The sequence below is a fragment of the Solanum lycopersicum genome, chromosome 7, assembly GCF_036512215.1.
Source record: "Solanum lycopersicum chromosome 7, SLM_r2.1".
Lineage (NCBI taxonomy): Eukaryota > Viridiplantae > Streptophyta > Magnoliopsida > Solanales > Solanaceae > Solanum > Solanum lycopersicum.
The window spans coordinates 66254691-66275961 of record NC_090806.1 but is presented as its reverse complement, the minus strand read 5'-3'; the positions used below and the strand labels follow the sequence as shown (position 1 = coordinate 66275961).

The window sequence follows — 21271 nt, the reverse complement described above, 5'->3', positions numbered from 1 at the left end:
AGTATAAATAGTGGTAGTCTTCATTTGGTTTTAGTAACACACAAAACACAAGAGAAAACAAAGAGTGAAAGAGTTAGTCTAAAAGAGAGTTCTTATTAGTTGAAGGGAGGTGTTCTTTTTTGTGGAGCTTTGGACTCAACTCTTGTCCAGAGTTGTTGAGTTATACTTTGTGAAGGCTGTTGTATCCTGGAGGGGACAAGTCAAAGAGGACTACTGCTGGACCGGTGAAAACATTTGCTGCAGTGGGCTTGAATCTCCTTAAAGAGAGCAAGATATCCGCGCCTCGGCCTGAAGAAATTACTTTCTTCATTTTATTTTCAATTGTAATCTTGCAATTTTATTATCTTGTAAGTTTTTTCACTAACAGATAGTACTATTATAAAAAGAAAAATTTTATCATTAATAAATAAAATCAAAATAAAAAAAATCCAAATTTAAGATAACAACACGATCGTCATCAAATTAATCATTATACAAAATGATACTTTTTGTCTTGTCTAATGCTGGAACTAAACGACACAATAATAAAAATAAATCTGATATTTAGGTTAGTAAAATAGGGATCAACTATCCACACAAGGTGATAGTTTGATCTTAAAATTTAAAATTTGTAATTTTTAATATATTTGTTTGACAAAAAGTTTATATTTTAAAATCTATCTTTTAAAATATTTTTAACTTTTTTGAGCCAATTTTGGGGATTTTTCCTTATAAAACTTTGTTTTGTTTTTTAAAAAATAAAATGTATATTCAGACACAATTTAAAATTATAAATCACAATTTCAAAAAATTTAATTTTTCAAAGTTTCAAAATCTAATCTCAAAATTTATAATCGATCAAAAGCTTATAATATACTCATATGATTTTATAAACCTTTATACATTTAAAAATCAGGATTTTTTTTTGTTATTATTTATTTTTATCTTTAATGATTATTGAGTTGTTAGATTAAACTGAACTTATACATATATAATATATATAGACTAAGTAATATAAAAGACTTAAATATGAACTCATAGAGATGTAGTTTCTGTCCTTTAATATTCGGAAAAGAGTTTAGAATACTCTTGAAGTATTGAAAATGGTACAGAACTATCCTTCATCCATCTATTGGCTCCAAAATACCTTTTTCACCGATCTATTGGCTCCAAAATACCCTTATCATCCCCATTTGAGTTCAAAATTGACCACTTATTTAACGATTTCAAATTTAAACTATTTAAATATTTTTTAAAATGTTCGGCGCTCAATTACTAGATATAATTTAATTTATTAATATTATTTATAAATCAACCCACTACCCACCAATTACTAATTAAACCCCACCTAATTAACAAACCATTTCTAATATCAAAATCACCCTAAACACTACTAAAGCACGATAATATTATCGATTGCTGAAAAATGACATTCAAAATTATTGAGTCCGAATTGAAGCCCTAATTAAATTTAGATTGAGCCGCTTATTTAGGATGATTTTATTTCAAGCTTGAATCTGAAATTTATGATTAAAGGCAAAGAAGTAGCACCTCTCGAATCAATTCATGCACTTCTACATATAACTTTATAAATATTTATTATTTATTTTAAATATTAAAACTTTAATATATGTATATATATATATATATATATATACATATATTTTAAAAATATTTATTAAGTAACATCACATAATTGAGATGAATAAATAATTAAAATGAACATAGTCAAACTTTTAAGTTTATCAATAATTTTTATTTAGACACTTGAATTATAATTTTATTAAGGACTTGAATAAATGATGATGTACTTCTATATTAAAAATATCTATTAAGTAACATCACATAATTGAGATGAATAAATAATTAAAATGAACATAGTCAAACTTTTAAGTTTATCGATAATTTTTATTTAGACACTTGAATTATAATTTTTACTAAGGACTTGAATGAATGATGATGTACTTCTATAGACATTTTCGGCTCAAATTTTTAGAAACACTCATTGTAGTAGTGGTTTTATTAATTGCGTGAGGTTTAATTAATAATGGGCGAATAGTAGATTGGTTAATAAATTATATTAATAAGTTAAATTATAACAAATAGTTGAGCGTTGTGTATTAAAAAATATTTAAATAGTTTAAATTCAAAATGGATAAATAAGTGGTTACTTTTAAACAAAAAGTTGATGAGAAGGGTATTTTGGAGACAATAGATGAACGAGAATATTTTGGAGCTAATAGGTGGATGAAAGATAATTTTGTACCATTTATGATACTTTAAGAATATTTTAGGCCCTTTTTCATTTAATATTTGACAAATTTTAGAAAATAAAATTATTTAATCATATATTTATACTTGCCTTCAAATATGAGGGATCATTTATGATAAAATTTGAATCATGTACTTTTATCTGGAGTTTATATTGAAAACCTTTTTCAAATTAGTTCATAATTTTTCAATTTGATGATTAAATTATGAGACATAATATGTTAATATTAATTATAATTTGTGATATTTTGTATCTAACTTTATATCGCCAAAATATAGAAAGTAATTGTAATCTATTTATGATATGAATTACAATATTATAAGAATATGTATGAATTATCTATTAGAGAAAAGTATCAAATAATTAAACTGTGGAGAGATTGAGTGGAAAAATGATACTTCCCATTAGAATATTAGAAAATAATAGTGCAAAAATTATTATTTGGACTATTTCAAATCTTATATATATTTTTATTATCATTTAACACGTTAAATTGTGAAATTATCAAGTGTAGTACAACAATGGATACTAATTAGTTTCTTCTAAAGATTATATATATACTATCATCACATTATTTTTTACTCATTAATATATGGACACTTTAAAGTATTTTCTTTGATACTAACAATTATTTGCCCATCTACTTAAAATCTTTATTTTCATCCCTAACAATTCTTCGCCATTAGATTGTTGTATCTCAAAATATCTTTATTACTCTAGTTACTTATTTAATATCTCGACGTGTTATTTATTTTATTATAAAGTTTTTTATTATGAAAATTTTAAAATTTATAATAAGGTAAAACTTTTAAGTTATTTGTTTAATTACTACTGTTATTCTAAGAGCTTGGATATGAATATCACAAAATTTAAAATTTTATCGTATAAAGTAAGAATTAATATTTAAAAATTAAAATAACGTTCTAATCGTAAATAAAAATTGAAGTTATTTTAATTTTCTTTTTATCATATTTTAAGATATAAAAATAAAAATAATCTCTTTATATTTTTTGAACTCTAAAATTTAACTTCGAATAAAAGTAAAATATTTCAATTAATCAATAAATAATAAAGCATTCAAAAACTTTTCGATATAAAATATAATTATCTCAATAATAAAATACAAAATTATTTTATTATGTATTTAATTAGAGGTATTAGCCATGTTAAATTATTTATCTCTAAATATAATGAAATAATTTATCATTTATCATAATCTAACTTATTTCGAAATAATTAATAGCGAATTAACTAGTAGAAAAAATTACCATGAGGAGGAGTGTAAGGAGAGCCGGAACTATCTAGGGCTTGAAAGCACTTTAGCAAAGTCTCAGTCTTCTTTGACAAACCCCCAAAGCGCCATAAAAAGAGTATTCATGAAAATTCCAGTATTGTGACTTCGCACGCAACATCTACTCAGCCAGCCTCCAGTCGCCATTGTTATGCCCGGTATGGAAGCTGAGAACTCAAACGCCTCCCGAGCTGAAGAACTCAAGCAACTCGCAAATGAAGCATTCAAAGGTAAATTCAATATACACAAACTTGAGGTTGTATCATGTGGATTTATGAATAATAAGTCTGTTTATGATTTCAATGTGTTTTCAGGGCATAAGTATTCGCAAGCTATTGATCTGTACACACAAGCGATTGAGTTGAACGGTGAGAATGCGGTGTACTATGCTAACCGTGCGTTTGCTCACTCCAAATTGGAGGAATATGGAAGCGCAATACAGGATGGAACTAGAGCTATTGAAATTGACCCTAGATATTCAAAGGTAAGTATTTGAATTGTGAAAGAATTGGAATGGAATTGTGGTTTCTTTGTTTCTATTGATGTGTGATTAATTGCTGAGGTTGCAGGGTTATTATAGGAGAGGAGCTGCATATTTGGCAATGGGGAAGTTCAAAGATGCACTCAAGGATTTTCAACAGGTTGGTATTGTTTTTTGTAGCTTCTTCACTCATTTCAGCTGCAATTTTTTTATAAGCTTTATCTTAGGTACAACAGAAAATGTTGATGAAAAATCATTGCTTATGTAATTAGCTAACACATTTATTAGAGAAAATGATGACATACCGGTGACATTTCGTTGGGTTAATTAGCCACCTCATAGAAGATTCTTCTCTATGATTCACTTGAAAACATGTCCAAATGATACTTGAGATCTTAGCAGTAACTCGCCCATAAACAATTTAGTGGTTCAACAATGGAAGAGATATCAAGTAATCCTTTTGGACTGTTGTTTTCTTTTAAGAGAGGGCATCAATTTATTATTTTGTCTCAATACTGATTCTTGAAAGTTTTTTCTTGGATTTTTTTGACAAACTATATGGTCTTGTTTCCCAAGTGGTTTTCTTTGGTGTCTCCTCTGCATTATAGGCTCTAAATATGCTGTTTGCATGTATCTTTTGAGTCTGCTTTATAGTTTTCTGCAGAAGATGTCCCCTATCTTCTCTAGTCAGTGTCTGGAATAGTTTACCAATCTGCTAATTCTGGGATGTGTTCCTTTATTGTCTCACTCAGGTCAAGAAATTATGTCCAAACGACCCAGATGCTACCAAAAAATTGAAGGAATGTGAGAAAGCTGTCATGAAGCTAAAATTTGAAGAAGCTATTTCTGTCCCAGAATCTCAGAGGCGTTCAGTAGCTGACTCTATTGATTATCGTTCTGTAGGTAAGATAGCTCCAAGCTGATATTTCTTCCTTATATTATGCTCACGGAAGGTACCTTGGTCATAGAGTAAATTTCTTTGCAAAGCATGGCTTTGCACTATGTTTTCTTGTCTCATCTATGCGTATAGTTGCTGGATAAATTTCTTGCATTACATGTCATGGCATTTCATAAGGTGCAGGACATGGTTACTACAATGGAAAAATGCTTCTTTCCCTTTCCTTTCTTAATTTACTGCTGCTTGTTGCCATACACGTTTGATTCGTTAATTGAGGGATGAGAATTTCTCAATATCCTTGAAATGTTGAATTTACTGCCATGAGATTTACTTATTTGTAGAGGTTTGCACCTCTTTTGTGAAGTTTGATGCATCAGTAGTTTAGGTCTCACTTCTCAGTCTGATAGGTACTGGTTAGATGGTTTTTGTTGAAAAGTTTGAGAATGTGCGGGGGCATCAGTTTCGCCTGGGATAGATGGTAGAAAATGTTGACTTGTCCATGTGGAACTTTTCTTTTCTCTTCCCAACCTCTTCAAATGCTCTGAAGTAACCATAACAAGATAAAGAATAAATCCCTTTGATCTTTTCGACATTATCGTTTGGTTGCGAAGATGATATGTTGTTTGTTTACTATGTGCAAGTAAATAAAACATTACAAGATGTTGTTCACGAACTACTTCCAATCACTTAGTTCAAATTTAGCCATTACTTACACTTCGTGTCCCTTTCAGGAAACGCTGTAAACCTCTAACTCAAATTTTGGCAATTACTATAGTAGATTTTTAGTTAAATGACCCCCTGAATTGAACATGGGTTTGTCCTTTAGATTATTCAACAATAAACCTTCATTTGAAATAACAAGACAAAATAAGAATCTCTAAGCTTAGTCAACTTTCAACCTTTCATGTTAGTCCATATAATTTTCATTCTTATAAAAGTAAATTTTAATAGTAAAATTTACCTATTTCATCCTTATAGGATCAGGCCCTGGCTCATCATATGTTCCCACCAAAACAACTGCTGTATCAGCGGCAGCAGCACTAATGGGAGTTCTGGTGGTATATATGGGGACTAAGGCAGCCACAATGGTGGCAGCAGCAGCTTCGGCAGCCTTATTGGTGGTCTTGATAACATTTCTTTGGGGACGTTGCAGTGATGGTTTCTTTACCAAGAGTCGAACACTTGAATTAGGTTTGAGCCTTTATAAGAAAAATGTTGAACTAGTAGACACTCAAGTTAGTGGTAGTTCGCGAAATGGACATCCATCATAATCGGAATAGTTGAATAAGGATTAGTTGTAACCTAGAGCAAATGCTCGTATTTTATTTACATTCCATTGCGTTGCATTTGATTGAAAATTGTTCCTGTTCAATTGATATGTCCTATGTATGAAATTACTAGGAGCATGGTGTTCCAACTAAAGCCATTTTCGACCCTCTATATAGTATATTCAGCATTCTTAGTAGTTATTTGCTTCTTTTGGCCTTCTCTGAGGACCATATGAGTATGGTGTGAACTCTTCAGAAAATAGATCTCTAAAATCAGTCACAGGTTTAAGTGTTTTGCCTAGAGTACCACGTCATCCTTTGCTTTCTAACCATTAAAGTTTCTAATAAGTTAGTACTTATATTACTCAGAGCGACTTATAGATTCTTGCCCCATTATTTACGTGATACATCTCAATTCTTGGCACATCTGCTATTGTATTTTATGGGGAAGATTCTCTTTGGTAAGTAAGACAGTAGCGTTTTGCTCTGTGGGTCTCCTTTTAAACTTCAGGCTTAGAGTTCTTAGCTGCCCCTTGCTGAAGACATTCATCCCTTGCCTTATGCTTTTCGGGGTTGTTTGGTTTAGAGACAAAATTTTCAGGGGTTAGTAATGTAAGGATTAAGTAACAAAGAGATTAATAATCCAAGAATTTTTTCTTCTTGTATGTTTAGTTTGATATTTTTCCAAATAGTGTAAAATGTATATCATGAAATATGTTTTTACTTCTTAAAACCAAAAAAAAAAAATAGCTTATTTGTTATTATGATGTCGTTTTAATGTTTTTAGTCCATGGATTACTAATCCCCACATTCTTATTCCACATCATATCTGGTATAAAATAATTCATAGATTCCCGCATAACTTGTGTCTTATGCAAATATTATTTATGAGAAAAACATAAGTAGCAAAAAAGTTTATGCCAAAAACATAAGTAGCAACCAAGCATTGTCTAAATTAATGCTGGATTTTATGCAAAGGTTAAATTTCTTGACAGTAATTAGGGATTCAATCAGTTTCAAAAAAATTAGGGATTCAATCAGGATCTTATTCTGTAATTATACACTTACCAAAATCATTTACGTTGTAATTGCTATAAATTCCCATTTCAAACTATCCCTTGCTGTGTTAGCTTTATGTATGCACTATGCAGTAATTGCTAGTTTGCTGGTTCTATTTTGCCTTTCTTACCTTTAAATTTGGAGACTCTTTTAGGATGATTGGGCATGTGGCTGTCTGCATGTCTTGATCCTTGTCATTCTGACTCTTCCTTGCTTTTATGTGTCAGTACTGTTTTACATATCATATTGAGAAATCTGAGAGTTTGCGTGACATTTTTTTTGTACCCCATGATTTGTGTCTCTAACATAGTAAGACCACCTCTTGGTGTCAAGACTGTGCTGGGGAACTTGCATTCAGTGGTTTAATCTTTATTAATACTCTCTACTTCATCTAATCCAGTTAATGAGAAATCTGCTCGCTTTGTTTCACCTGAATTTACATGCCAGTTTGGTTCTTTAAATTGTAGAGGTGGAGCCTCAATATGCTGGTGCAAGAATAGAGGGAGATGTTGTAACATTAGATTTTGTGAAGAAGATGCTGGATGACTTCAAAAACCAGAAGAACTTGCATAAGAGGTATGTTTCGTTTGAATGGTGTAATCTTCTCTTTATTTTTGAAACACTCTTAATCTTTCAACATTTGCTCTATTTTGACAGGTATGCCTACCAAATAGTACTGCAAACAAGAGAAATGTTGCGAGCACTGCCCTCCCTTGTTGACATTGTTGTTCCCGAAGGGAAGCACTTCACTGTATGTGGTGATGTACATGGTCAGGTAATGATATCCTGATGACGGATGCCTTTTTATAGCTTGTAGCTGTTATTTTTATCATTTGCTTGTCCTTTTTTTTCTCCTCCAGTTTCATTTCACCCCTCTAGAACAAGATTTTACGTCAGCATATGGTATTGACTAAGGCATGCATTTATAGAAGGCGTAGAACTATCTGGTGCTTGCTAGTGATGCTCCTACATGCAAGAATAACTAAAACAAAAAATTCTTGTTTCTTTAAAAAATTGCTGCTTGGTTCACTGATCTATTTGGAGAAACATAAAGGTTGATTCCTTTTGTCAGAAAAAAAGAGGGATGTTAGTGGCTTTTAGACGTCTTTAACCTGTAAGCAATTTGAAGGCGCTGGAACCTTTTTAAAGATCGTGGGCATGTTCCCTTTGTCGTATTTCTCCTTTTCGCCCCTCCCTAATTAAAGAATATGGTTCCTTTTGAGCTGAAATATTACTGCTATGCCATTTAGTTCGTAAGGCCTATCATACATATCTGAACCGCAGGCCCTTCCTCTTGTACTTCTCTTCCCACTTGTGAAACATCTCAGTCCCCTTCTTCACTGGAATCTGAGTTTGGATTTGTCTGATGATGCACTCGCCCACCATAAGCCTTTTCTCCCTACTTTAGGAAGCATTTTCACCTTCCCTTTAACCAGACTAGGACCTTCATATTTGGAATGCACTTTTTTTCCATTCAAGAGGAATGGTATAAAATAAAAGCTCTTGAACTTTATTGCGTTAGGAGCTGTGAAGGTCTGAAGGAGTCTGTATTTAGACTCTAAGTATCATGAACCTCCTATCCAGCTTCAATCTTGTGTCTTCTTCAACTTCGATTAACACTGGCCTGTTTCCAGAAATCCTCAGAAGCTCTGGCTCAGAACTGAACTGGCAAGGCAACCAGTCTAATCCAGACTGTATCCAACACCAACCCTGAGTGTCTGCCCGACCAGTGAGTTACTCCATACTTTTGAAACACCATCTTTGCTTGGTCTGATGGCCCGCGCCTCCTTCTGAGAGGAATTTAAGAAACCCCTCTACCTTTGAACGGTTGACAACCATGTGGATTAACCCACTTCTAGACCAATTTGATCTTCGGTTGTTTTAGGCTCTTCCCCAATCAATGTACCAAAAACCTCTATATAAAGTGTTAGCTTTTTCTCACGATACGCCCTCAACCTCCATCTCTTGCTATCCCTTGCTTTCTTTATCGGAGTTGCCAGCGGTTGTTAATATGACCAATTTGAGCAGAGTTTTGGATAACCCCTTTTACATGTACCCAAGTTTTATGAATGGAATTTTGACTTGCTTCTGTCATTGTCAAGCTAACTGGAGAACTCTTGACCAGAAAAATACGAAAGGGTAAGATTTAGTAAAGTAATTGTTTTTTCTGGTTTAATTAAGGAGCAAATCCTAAAGAACACTTGTTTGACTTTAGATATGTGCTGCAAGATATATCATTTAGTCCTTTATTCTCTCTTTCCTGCTGTTTATATATAGTGATAATACAATTTGCTGGTTCTATTTCTGTGCTTGGCGGAATGACTTGCTTCTTTTTGCCAGCTATAAGTCTCTACTGGCTGAACTGTTGTTCATCTTCTAATGTTGCTACAGTTTTATGACCTCCTAAATATTTTCGAGCTCAATGGGCTTCCATCAGAAGACAATCCGTATCTGTTCAATGGTGATTTTGTTGATAGAGGGTCTTTCTCTCTAGAGGTCATATTGACATTATTTGCCTTCAAGTGCATGTGTCCATCAGGTAGATCGCCTGCTCTTTTCATCTTCAATGTTGCAAGTGTGTTCTTTTATATTATTACTCCTACCTAGTATTCTTTGGGTGGAACTTGAAGGTTTTCTGGATGCAAGTTTTCCAGTACCCTATTTTTTACCTTAGTTATCTGTTTGTGTTAGTATTTATTTGCCTTTACTCATTCTAGTTCTATCTCTTTTATTAATTCATGCATCAATTATACCTAACAAGTAAGTGAATGTCCTAGTATTGGTTGGGTGGAACTTGAAGGTTTTCTGGATGCAAGTCCAGTCCCCTATTTTTTACCTTAGTGATCTGTTTGAGTTAGTATTCATTTGCCTTTACTCATTTTCTGTTACTATCTCTTTATTTTTAAATTTGTAATTCAATTATACCTAACAAGTTAGTGAATGTCCGTTTTGGATCCCTTTTAGATGTAAGCTGTTTGATCATTGCTCATTTTCCTTTACTCATTTTCTTTTTCTCTCTCTTCTTTGTTTGTACATCAATTAGACCTAACAAGAAAATGAATGTCCCTTTTTGGTCACTTTTCGATGTAAGCTGTTTGAGTCATTTTTCTTTTTCCATTTCCTATTTCTATTCTTTTTTATTTGTACATCAATTAGACCTAACAGTGAATGTTCCTTTTGGGTCCCATTTAGATCTAAGTGGTGTGTTAATGCTTTTATTTGAGATTCTGATATTGCAATATATCAATCTCTAATCAAAGCTAAGATTTTGATTCCTTCTATACTAGCACGACCTAAAAAGTAGCGTGTTTTATTTTTCTTCCAATTATTCAGTCGGTGTGTAGATGTTGTTCAGATGGGTCAATTGTATCTTGCTAACAACTTTAGTTTTTCAGCTATACACCTGGCGAGAGGAAATCACGAAAGCAAGAGCATGAACAAAATATATGGGTTTGAGGGCGAGGTCAGATCCAAGTTAAGTGAAATATTTGTGGAACTCTTTGCAGAAGTGTTCTGTTGCTTACCTTTGGCCCATGTCATAAATGAGAAAGTCTTTGTAGTACATGGAGGTCTTTTTAGTGTTGATGGCGTGAAGCTCTCTGATATTAGAGCAATTGATCGGTTTTGTGAGCCCCCAGAAGAGGGTAAGTTCTGATGCAAGTAGAGAATTGTACATGTATGATGTCCTTTCAATATGCTATATCTATACTAATTATTCTGCTTTAAGCTTCTTAATGCTCCATTAATCGTCTGATAAACTCTTCAAACAAAGCTCGGAAAAACTATTCATGCAAGTTTGTGTATCAGAACTACCATTCTCATTTGCTCGGTAGTTATCATCATTACACATTATTTCTGCAAGCCACTTTCTTGATACATGCTAATAAATACTTTTGAGTCCAGACACGACTATTATTTTGAAATAAAGGCAACTATTCTGGTCTTTATCGATGCTTTTGTTGGCCAAACAAATTGAAACTTTCTGCATTTCTGCTTGATCTCAGTTAGTATTAATGTATTGACTTACTTCTTTGATAAGTCATCATCAGTTTTCTGACTTATTAAATATATGTTGCTTATTTCTTTTTTACCTTGGTCGTACATAATAAACATCACCAAGTTGTTTAGGACCTTAGGTTTCATTTGATCTCTTTCAGGGTTAATGTGTGAATTGTTGTGGAGTGATCCACAACCTCAGCCTGGTAGAGGACCTAGTAAACGAGGTGTTGGTCTTTCTTTCGGGGGAGACGTAACTAAAAGATTCTTGCAGGAAAATAATCTAGGTACTAATCTTTTTCTTTCTCCCTTATTCTGTTGTTTGACCATGTAGAGAATTGACATTTCACTGTCTATTTTTATTCACTTAATGGATTTTAGCACAAATATTTGATGTTGACATGTGTGGGTGCTTGCAGATTTAGTGGTGCGATCTCATGAAGTGAAGGATGAAGGTTATGAGATTGAGCATGACGGCAAACTCATAACGGTGTTTTCCGCTCCCAATTATTGTGACCAGGTAATTTGTCTCTATGTATTCCCCTCTCAAGAGTTTATTTGAGCTCATCCTACTTTAGTTCAATTAAAATCTCAATTTGCAAGTCAAAAGAACACCTTTGCCTCAAAAGTCCCTCTAGGTTGAAATGTAGCTCTTCATCAAAATCACTGCAGAGTTTTCGGTGTGTATAGATCTTGTATATCTGTGATTTGTCGGCACTGTTGTTAAAGGCGTGCTGAAGCGAGGCTCAATACTTGTTGAGCGATTCGCCTCGCCTCGCCTCAATGTCGTCATCAAGGTTCTACGACATGCTTTTCCTTGCGAATGAGCCTCTTCCGAAGAGGCGAGACAGTTGGCATTTCACTTTATCGTAATCTTTTTGTTCATATATTTGTCATTCATGCTATAACTATTAGTCTTGGACTATATATATATATATATATATTGTTTCTCCCTTTGTGCTTTTTCTTCATTAAAGTTTATGCTTTATTTGAGCTTGAAGTCCCAACGGATCTTAGAGGTTTTTTGCTTTTAATGACACTGTTTATCGGTCAAGTTTAGTATTGACACAACTTGTAGTCCGTTGCTTCATTTAGTATTTTAAAATGATGGGAAATAATGACTTTCTGCTTCAAGGTAGATTTGGAATTTGTTAGATGTTGACTTTGTCAGTAACTTCGATAGATGGTGTTGTGGACATATTTGCACAGATGGCGTGGTGTCCAGTTTCATTGCAAGTCTTGTTTCTTAGCATCTAATATATTTTCAAGTACATAAACTGATTGCAATATGTACAGATATAGTCATAATATTTGCTACTTTTTTGTGACAATTTACGTGGACAAGTCAGTTTTATAGTAACTGGAACTGTGTTATCTATACATTTGTATTCCTGTAGTAGAGAAGGATCTTGTAATAATTTCTTTGTATGACTAATACACTGTTATATCCTATATGAAGTTTCTTTGATGTGAATGGAAATGTTTTATTCAATATCCTCAAATGCACTTCGCTGGTTGCAGATGGGTAACAAGGGTGCTTTTATACGATTTGAGGCTCCCGATATGAAGCCAAATATTGTGACATTTTCAGCAGTGGTTAGTGACTTTTATCTTGAAATGACCTTTTACTCCTTGATAATTAACACTTTTATTCTCATCTCCTTTAATGGGTTGCCTCATGAGTTGTTTTTACCATGTTATCATCATAACACTGTAGATTAACTCTTGTCATCTTCATTGCGTTGCCTCGTATGCAGCCACATCCTGATGTCAAACCAATGGCATATGCCAACAACTTCCTTCGCATGTTTTCTTAAAAACTCTGGAACCTAACGTTCAGTATTACAATCGATGCGACCTTTTGTCTGACTGACCAAGAGCATACACATCAGGAGGCAAAAGAGCTAGTACTTACAGCCAATTAGCTGCAGTGTCATTATTCGGACAACTTCCTGACTTGCCCGCAGCATGTGAGGATCCTCACCTCCTTTGTTTTGATTAAGGCGTAAACACTTTCTCTACGATAACAATGTCGTGTGGTGGATTGTCCTCTGTATTATTTATATTCCTCTTTGTAAGATTGTTACACTTCTCATTTCTTTTAGAATGTTCAAATTGGGAAAAGCTTTGATAAGTCGAATTTTGGTTTTTTCTATTTTCTTAGTTAAAATAGTCTATAATTTTTTCCCCACCCAATCAGCCAAGTGTTACTGTTACGATGTCTATTTTACCATTGGATTGTCGTTTGTCTGTGCCTGTGGCCAGATTACTGGTGTTTCCTACTGATTTTGTTTCGTTATTAATAATGCTTAACAGCTTCTAATGAGTCGATGCAAATCCTATCAATTTGTAAAGTTTGTACCATTTAAACGTAAAACTTATGGGTCATTCCGTAGGATTTACAAAAATAGTGTTAAAAGTTATAATTAGTTATGTTTATATTTCTTACGAAGTGATTTATATAATATATATATATATGTGTGTGGGGAAAAGTTTTGAGCAGCTACTTTGTCTTTAATCATGCTAATGCGTACATTAAAATTTTTGCTTTACTAATAACATGAATTCTCAGGCATTAGGTATTATACATACTTTAACAGTAAATAAGGTGTATGTACATAGGTTGAAAACGTATCTTGTTTGGTACCATTCTATTAGGTAGTATGCTATACATAGAAAAATCATGGTAGCAAAGATTGATGTTGTAAGCAAAAAGTTACTTTTAAAAATTATATAATGCATGTGAAATAATTACGAGGTAAATGGTGAAATTACTCGCAAATTCAACACGATACATAATTTTTGTACTCAACTAAGTCTAGTGCTTTTGGAAATTTACACAAATTTCATAATGTTAGAGTTAATTATAGTTTATTCTTACTCTTTTTCAAATTACAAAAAATTCTTAAATTTGATGGAATCTGGATCCATCCTTAAACGCCCCGATACATCACGTTTCAATTTCAAATACATCCTTCAATGTCCTCATACATCGCGTCTCAATTTCGTATACATCATTCAACGTCTCGATATATCAAGTAAAGTAATTCGACCAATATATCCAAAAATAGAAGAGTATGAATTTTTGCAAATGATAGAAAATTTTTGAGAATATAGTAAAGTACATAAATTGTGTATTTAGATAATTTTTCCTCATTAAAATAGAGAAAATTTTATACATGACAAACTTATTTGATGAAATAACATTAAATGTGTATTGTTTATATAATTACATTCCATTGGGTATAGTTTAGTTTGTTAGATAGCTTTAATTTTATATAGACCATTTTTTTTTTATAATTTATACAAATTCTTTTTTACGTGAATAGTATTGAATCCTCATTTTGATTATTTCATGTCTTTAAAGATGTTGACAATCCAGTATTGCTTTTTAACAAATTTTTAACCAAACTAAGTTATTATATAAAACAATTTACCTAAGTAATACATTTTTCTAAAATTTTACAAAACTAGTATAAATGTATTTCACGGTAACGTTTTAGGGTATATTTTATTTTTTAAAAGTTGATGGCGTCAGATTGATATATGTTACTCACAGTAACATTTTACTCCTAAAACGTTACTCACAGTTGGGTTAAAACTTGGCTTTTTAACTATTATTACATGTTTTTATTTCATGATCTAGTCGTAGCTTATTTGTATATTTATTGCTTCAATAACTGCCTTATCAGTAAATTTGTATAGTTATTGAAGTCATAATTGTATATTTACTTGGGCTTGGGCCAATAACCCAACCCAGGCCCAATTTTATGACGTGCCATCTAACAGTGCAACGCATAATAAGCAGTTAAGCACAAAACTGTTGGTCTCTTATAGCTTCCACGTTTCACCATTTTTCTTCATGGCTTCGAAGCTCGTTTTGAACCGACTGAGATCTCTCTGTAGAGTCTCTCAACTCAGCGACGTCCGTTTTGATAAACTCAGAGACCCGGTTTCCATTTTCTCCACCTCACAAAATCAGGTAACATGGCGATCTTATTCCGAAGCTTCTCAGCCAACTCCGATAAATCCTCCACCACCACCTCCTCCATCCCCTAATACTTCTACAACAACTTCAAGTTCTCTCAATGAATTTGAACTTGCCAAATTCTCTGCCATTGCCGAAACCTGGTATTTAATTTTCAAAGTTTCCGCAATTTTTTTTTTGGTATTGGAATGAATGGGCTCAAATGGAGTTGAAATGGTTATTGAGGATTCATATAATCGACCTGAACTACTTTGAAATTGAGGCGTAGATACCGATATATATATATATTTAAAAATGTAGTTTTTTCATTGTATTGACATGAGATGAACTAGTATAATTTTTGAATGTCTAAAAGTTTTAAATTTTAAACATATTTCCAATTTAGCTTTGAAATTAGTCATATTAACTCTGTAAGGAAAAATGTCCCATAAATAATGACTGAGGGGGAGTTTTGGAATTGCAATTTTGAATCTTTTTCATTTGATTTGCTTTTCCACTTTGATATACTGAATTCAATTGTGCGCCTGTGCTAAATCAGGTGGGATGCAGAAGGACCCTTTAAGCCATTACATCTGATGAACCCTACAAGACTTGCTTTTATTAGGTCCACTCTTTGTCGGCACTTCAGGTAGTATTGAGGATGTAATGTCTGAAAGATTAGATTGCATATAAAGAGTTATCTCATATTTCATTTAGTACTTGTTGGCGTTCTCTATTTTTAGGACCAATGTTTGATGCTTGTATAATAATGTTGGAGTTGAAGAGATTATGTCGCTTGTGTTAGAGAAGGATTTAGCTAGATTTGTTGTTCATATTCTTCTTTTCGCGAACTATACTTATATTTGCTCTTATGAGGGAATTTCATGATTTGAATGGACATTCTTTTGGCCTTTGCTGGTCTGAGACTAGAGGTGGTTGTTAGGAAAGGAATTAATAGTACAGTATGGGAGAAAAGGGGAAAGGAAATGTAATATGAATAGGAGCTTATAAATAGCACTATTGGATAGAGAAGGTAATGGATAAGCAAAAGGAGAGTATAGCTGAGAAAGGATCCAAATTTCCCTAGGAGCTCCACCTTATTTTCACTCTTCTTGCATCTCTGGAGGCTAAAACTTTTGTATTGTATCAGAAAGGATCCAAATTGCACTAGACCTTTTGAAGGACTGAAGTTTGTTGATGTTGGTTGTGGAGGCGGAATTTTATCTGAGGTATACATTTGTCAAGCTTAATATTCTATTGGAGTCACCTTTACCTTTGCATATGGCAGAATATTTTTCTCCTGTGATTACCATTATTAGCCTAGTATTTTTCTAAGTGCTATTGTTAGCTTAGTTAGACTTAGACAATGTCTTTGTCACTCAATGAAGTGAATATTTATATTAAGCATGCGGCATATAGTCACACACATCTCATTTTTACTCTTAATTCAGCCTTTGGCTCGAATGGGAGCTACGGTCACGGGAGTTGATGCTGTGGACAAAAATATTAAGATTGCTCGCCTTCATGCGGTATGTTTACTTGAATGTTTCCAGGATGCACCATTAAACTGCTGTTTTTTTTTTTGCTTGTCTGGTTAATGTACAGTTTAAGGATCTTCCCATACCTGAGATATCATGAGTATTGGCATCAAAATTTACTAGTCTTATATTGATTCGGAGTTTATTGGTTCCTCACCTTGAGGGACACATACAATTTTGCTTCGTCAAATTATAGTTCATTTGAAGGTCACAGTGCTTATGATGGAAGAAAAGTTAAAAATTTAGAAGGGTTTTGAACTGATAACTTGAATGTTCATTGCCTAATTATAGTTAGTCATACTGACAACAAGTGCAAGAAAAAATTCATACGATGTTTATTCATCTTGGTTCAAATCCTACTTAGAGGTCCACTAGAGATAAAAATATGTTGAAGAAACAAGATCTTTCTTTTGATTCCTTTTAGGCAATTTGAAAATTAAAGAAATGGTCAAAGCCTAGGCATCATCGGGTGGAGATGAATCAATAGATTGGGGTTCATTAGGACCAGTGTCTTGTGCTTCCAGGATAGAAATCCTGTTGTTAGTCTCACAGCCGATGTTGTACATTACTACACATTAGAAGGTCCATGGGTTGGCAAGTTACCTATTTAGTAAAGATAGAACTAGACGTTTTGTATAGATTCTGTTATATTTTAAAGAAAATGGCACAGCTCTTTTTGCCTCTTCCACTGTATGAGTTTTCCTTTTTGCACAAACTGGGAACAAGCCAGATAGTTCCTTTATGCTATTGTTTCCCTGCACTCATATATGCTGTGATGTTCTGGAGCTTCACCGACAAAATTTGCACCAAGGCGTTCCCATGGTTGATATACTAAAACCAAAAGGGTGTAAAGTTAAATCATGTTCAAAAGATCGCATTTAAGTTGCAAAAATACCTAATTTTAGTCCATGTGGCTGTGTTGTCTTGGTATTCAATATAATATGTGTAGGATATTAACTCCTGGTATATGTATTCAACCAATATTATTGACTTCCTTAATTTTTTTTATCCAAAAAAATATTTTCAGTATATCCTTATATATATAATATATGTGCTTGTCCTTCCAACAGCCTAAGCAAAACTCTTGAGCCTGTGTCAAAATTTTCAAGGACTATTGTGTCTTTATGCAACAACAGAAGTTCTAGAACCTACTAGAGCATATTCTCTAAAATAATGTTGTTGATGAAGTAGTTGAAGCAATTTCGTAGAACTAATATACTTTCATTATATACAATGGTAGGATTAGCACATATCTCAGCAATAGATTTGCTGTTTGTTAAGCTAGAGTGCTATTTTAAACAGATAGTTTTTGAATTGTGACAGTCAAACCCGTATACATTCTATATGGTGGATGCTTATGAATGCTGATATTTCTTTCAGGATTTGGATCCACAAACTTCTTCAATTGAATATCGGTGCACAACAGCTGGTACATGCCATACTTGTTTGATGAGAATTTAGTCCAAATATTGGTGACTTCTATATGTGCATGTTAATCTTTCATCTCGATGTACAATGAACAGACATTATCTTTTCTTTTTTATCATGTTGGTGCCTTCTTTAGTAAAGAATAGGAAAACGAGTCTGCATAACATCGGTTTTTGTTATGAATCATGTTAATGATCAAGCACTGGTTTAATCATGCTCAACTTATCAAATAGAAATGAATTTTTGGCATCTTAGCAAAGCCTCACTTTCTTTCCAAAATAGTTGAAGTGACAGATGACCAACTTGTTGTATGTTATTGCAATCTCCATTTGCAATTTTTATTTGTTGTAGTTCCAATTTAAGCTGCAATAGTGTGAAATTACTGCCGTTTAGTTGCATGAACCATAACAGAGACTCCTAGGGTAATTCATGGTCAATTATTATCACTGGTTAACCTCCTCCTCCTTTATGGAGAGTATGGAAGGTGGGTAATTGGTCATGATTGCATACTAATTAGTTGCAGCTTCATGATAATTCAGCTTTGTAGTTGTTATAACCCCTAATTTCCGTTTTCACTCAACTGTGTGGTTGGTTATTTTCTCGCTGTGAAAACTTAGCTGAATTATCATGTGTTCAATGATTGGAACTGTTTTTGGACTTGCAAAAATATCAGTGTGTGAGATTCCTGGTGAAAAAAAAGATATGTGCTTTGATGATTTTGTGGTGAACTTAGTTGCTTCTGTGTCTGTGATTTAGATTCTTTAGACTCTTTTCTTTGTAGTTATGTCCTCTTTCCTGGAAAAAAAACATATCCATCTCATTTTATAGTAGAAAAAAGACCTTTTTCAAGACAACTTGTGCCTAATTAAGTTACATACCAGCTACTTAAAATGTTAAAGGAAATCATGAATCAAGCTCAAGTGTTTTAGTTATATGGAGATTAGTCTATGTCACAAGGACATGGAATTTTTAATGATTTTGTTCTTGTTTATGTTGTTACGTACTTTTCAGCTATGGTGTATAACAATTTTAGCTATTGACACATCTGTTGATTTGAAGAAAAACGAATTCTCTTGTTTTATTTAAAATCTCAATTTAGTTGAATATCAAAGATTGTTCTTCGAAGAATGACCCTATTGAATGTTATGTCGACAGAAAGCCTGGTTGAAGAACAGAGACAATTCGATGCTGTGATTGCGCTAGAGGTATGACTTAATAAGTGATAAGCTAACTTTGTTCAAAGATTTATTATCTTCAGTACAATCCATCTGTTTTAGTAGATTGTACTTATATCATTTGTACCTTTTGCTTTGCAAAACTTCCACTATTTATTTGAAGTTAACATAGTACATTGTATAAAAGGCTTGGTCCTTTAAGCAGTTCTATGCTTTTATAGCTTTGTTGCACTTGCTCAAGTCTAATAACTGGCACCCAGGGGTGTGGTCTAGAGGTCAATGGAGTGGGTGAAAACCTTGGAGAGTAGGAGTCAAATCCTAACAAATACCACAATGCTAGGTGATTTCTTTCTATTTGCTGAAGCCTTTGTGGGCAGAGTTACCTGATTCATGTGCTGGTGAAAGGTTGCAGGTACCCGTTGGAATAATCTAGGTCCTCTTGTAAAAGGTAGCAGGTATCTGTTAGAAAAGTCAAGGTCCGCGCAAGCTTACCTGACCATCTTTTAGAAAGTCTAGTAATTGGAGGCTTTTAGAGCTCTCACAGGTCTGTTACACAGGGACAGATACTGACACAGATGGAGGGATGTATGTGATATGATCTCTTCTAGTATGTGTATCTAAGGAATTCTGACTGGTGATGTAAAAATGTAACAACTGGGGCAATATCGAAGTATTCTAATCTCCCCTCTTAAGAGGACCCAACTTCCGATCTGATCTCTTCTAGTATGTGTATCTTATTCTGCCTCTTTTGTAGGTGATTGAGCATGTAGCAGATCCTGCTGGATTCTGCAAATCATTATCAGCGTTGACCATTCCTGGTGGTGCTACAGTGATATCAACGATTAATCGTTCAATGAGAGCATATGCAACGGCAATTGTTGCAGCAGAGTATCTCCTACATTGGGTAAATATATTTAGTGGATCTTCTAAATTGTATTGGTAATTTTTGGTTGATGCCTTGCAAAACTTAAATGATATTTGTGCATGTGAGATTTGCTAGTTCACTTTGAACAAATAGAGGAAGGTGTATGAAAGGTGTGTCTAGATAGTTCTATGTATTGTTATTCTCTCGCACAAATCGAACTTCCAATTTATGTTGGAGCATTTAATTTGATTCAAATTTGATTATGCTTCAAAGTATTCCAATTACGTTTTGAGGACTCATTTTGCTCTATTTGTTAGGATTCATCTCGATGATATATACTAGCATTATCTGTACATAATAGCAGCCATGTCAAAAGGCAATTTTCTACTAATTGTTGTGTTCTTGTCAGCCATGCTTCCTATGTCTCTGTGTGTGTGTTTCTTGCATTTCTTTTTGGAGGGTTGTACAATTGCAAATTGCTAATGTTATAACTGGACTTTACAGCTTCCAAAAGGTACACATCAATGGTCAAGCTTTCTAACCCCAGAAGAACTAGTCCTCATTCTTCAGCGCGCTTCTATATCGGCAAGTGGATTAAACATGCTTCTCTGTTTTTCACCTGTATCTTAATCAAGTCAATATCTATCTGTTTGCGCCCATTTGAAACAGTAATCTTTCTGCATTTTACAGGTGCAAGAGATGGCTGGATTTGTGTACAACCCTTTGACGGGTCGCTGGTCCTTGTCCGATGACATCAGTGTTAATTTCATCGCTTTCGGAACAAAATCAGCCAAGAAGGATGAAACTCTAGATTAAGTTACGATATAGCTGTCAATTTTATTCTGCTGTTAATCTCTTAACCCATTCTGTATGTAATCTCTTTTTCAGTTTTGTTGGATGATGAATGCAATTTCTATATGTTAGAATATGAACATCCACATCACAAGTTCTTAACTTGAATGAAAATGTACCATTTCGAAATTTCAAATACATGTGTATTATCTTTGATTGATAAAATTTGTAACTTCATACACGACTTTCAAAATGCACTAGC

General features: G+C 33.4%; 2 protein-coding genes across 3 annotated transcripts; both read left to right on the top strand.

Annotated features, from left to right (window-relative positions):
• Positions 1–3578: 3578 nt before the first annotated feature.
• PP5 (serine/threonine-protein phosphatase 5) lies at positions 3579–13490 on the top strand. Of its 2 annotated transcripts, NM_001314008.1 has the most exons (13): positions 3579–3772; positions 3857–4026; positions 4112–4183; positions 4776–4926; positions 5900–6112; positions 7716–7824; positions 7906–8023; positions 9640–9787; positions 10644–10892; positions 11406–11531; positions 11664–11764; positions 12766–12840; positions 13002–13490. In NM_001314008.1, exons 1-13 carry the CDS (start codon positions 3694–3696, stop codon positions 13059–13061), a joined length of 1671 nt encoding a protein of 556 aa, NP_001300937.1. In that variant the 5' UTR covers positions 3579–3693; the 3' UTR covers positions 13062–13490. The 2 variants fall into 2 exon arrangements, with proteins under 2 accessions (NP_001300937.1, NP_001234232.2); NM_001247303.2 differs by lacking the exon at positions 5900–6112.
• Positions 13491–15059: 1569 nt separating this feature from the next.
• LOC101257784 (ubiquinone biosynthesis O-methyltransferase, mitochondrial) lies at positions 15060–21205 on the top strand. Its single transcript, XM_004243190.5, has 9 exons — positions 15060–15375; positions 15771–15860; positions 16362–16440; positions 16663–16740; positions 18130–18178; positions 19333–19382; positions 20107–20256; positions 20722–20802; positions 20908–21205. Exons 1-9 carry the CDS (start codon positions 15107–15109, stop codon positions 21031–21033), a joined length of 972 nt encoding a protein of 323 aa, XP_004243238.1. The 5' UTR covers positions 15060–15106; the 3' UTR covers positions 21034–21205.
• Positions 21206–21271: the final 66 nt, after the last annotated feature.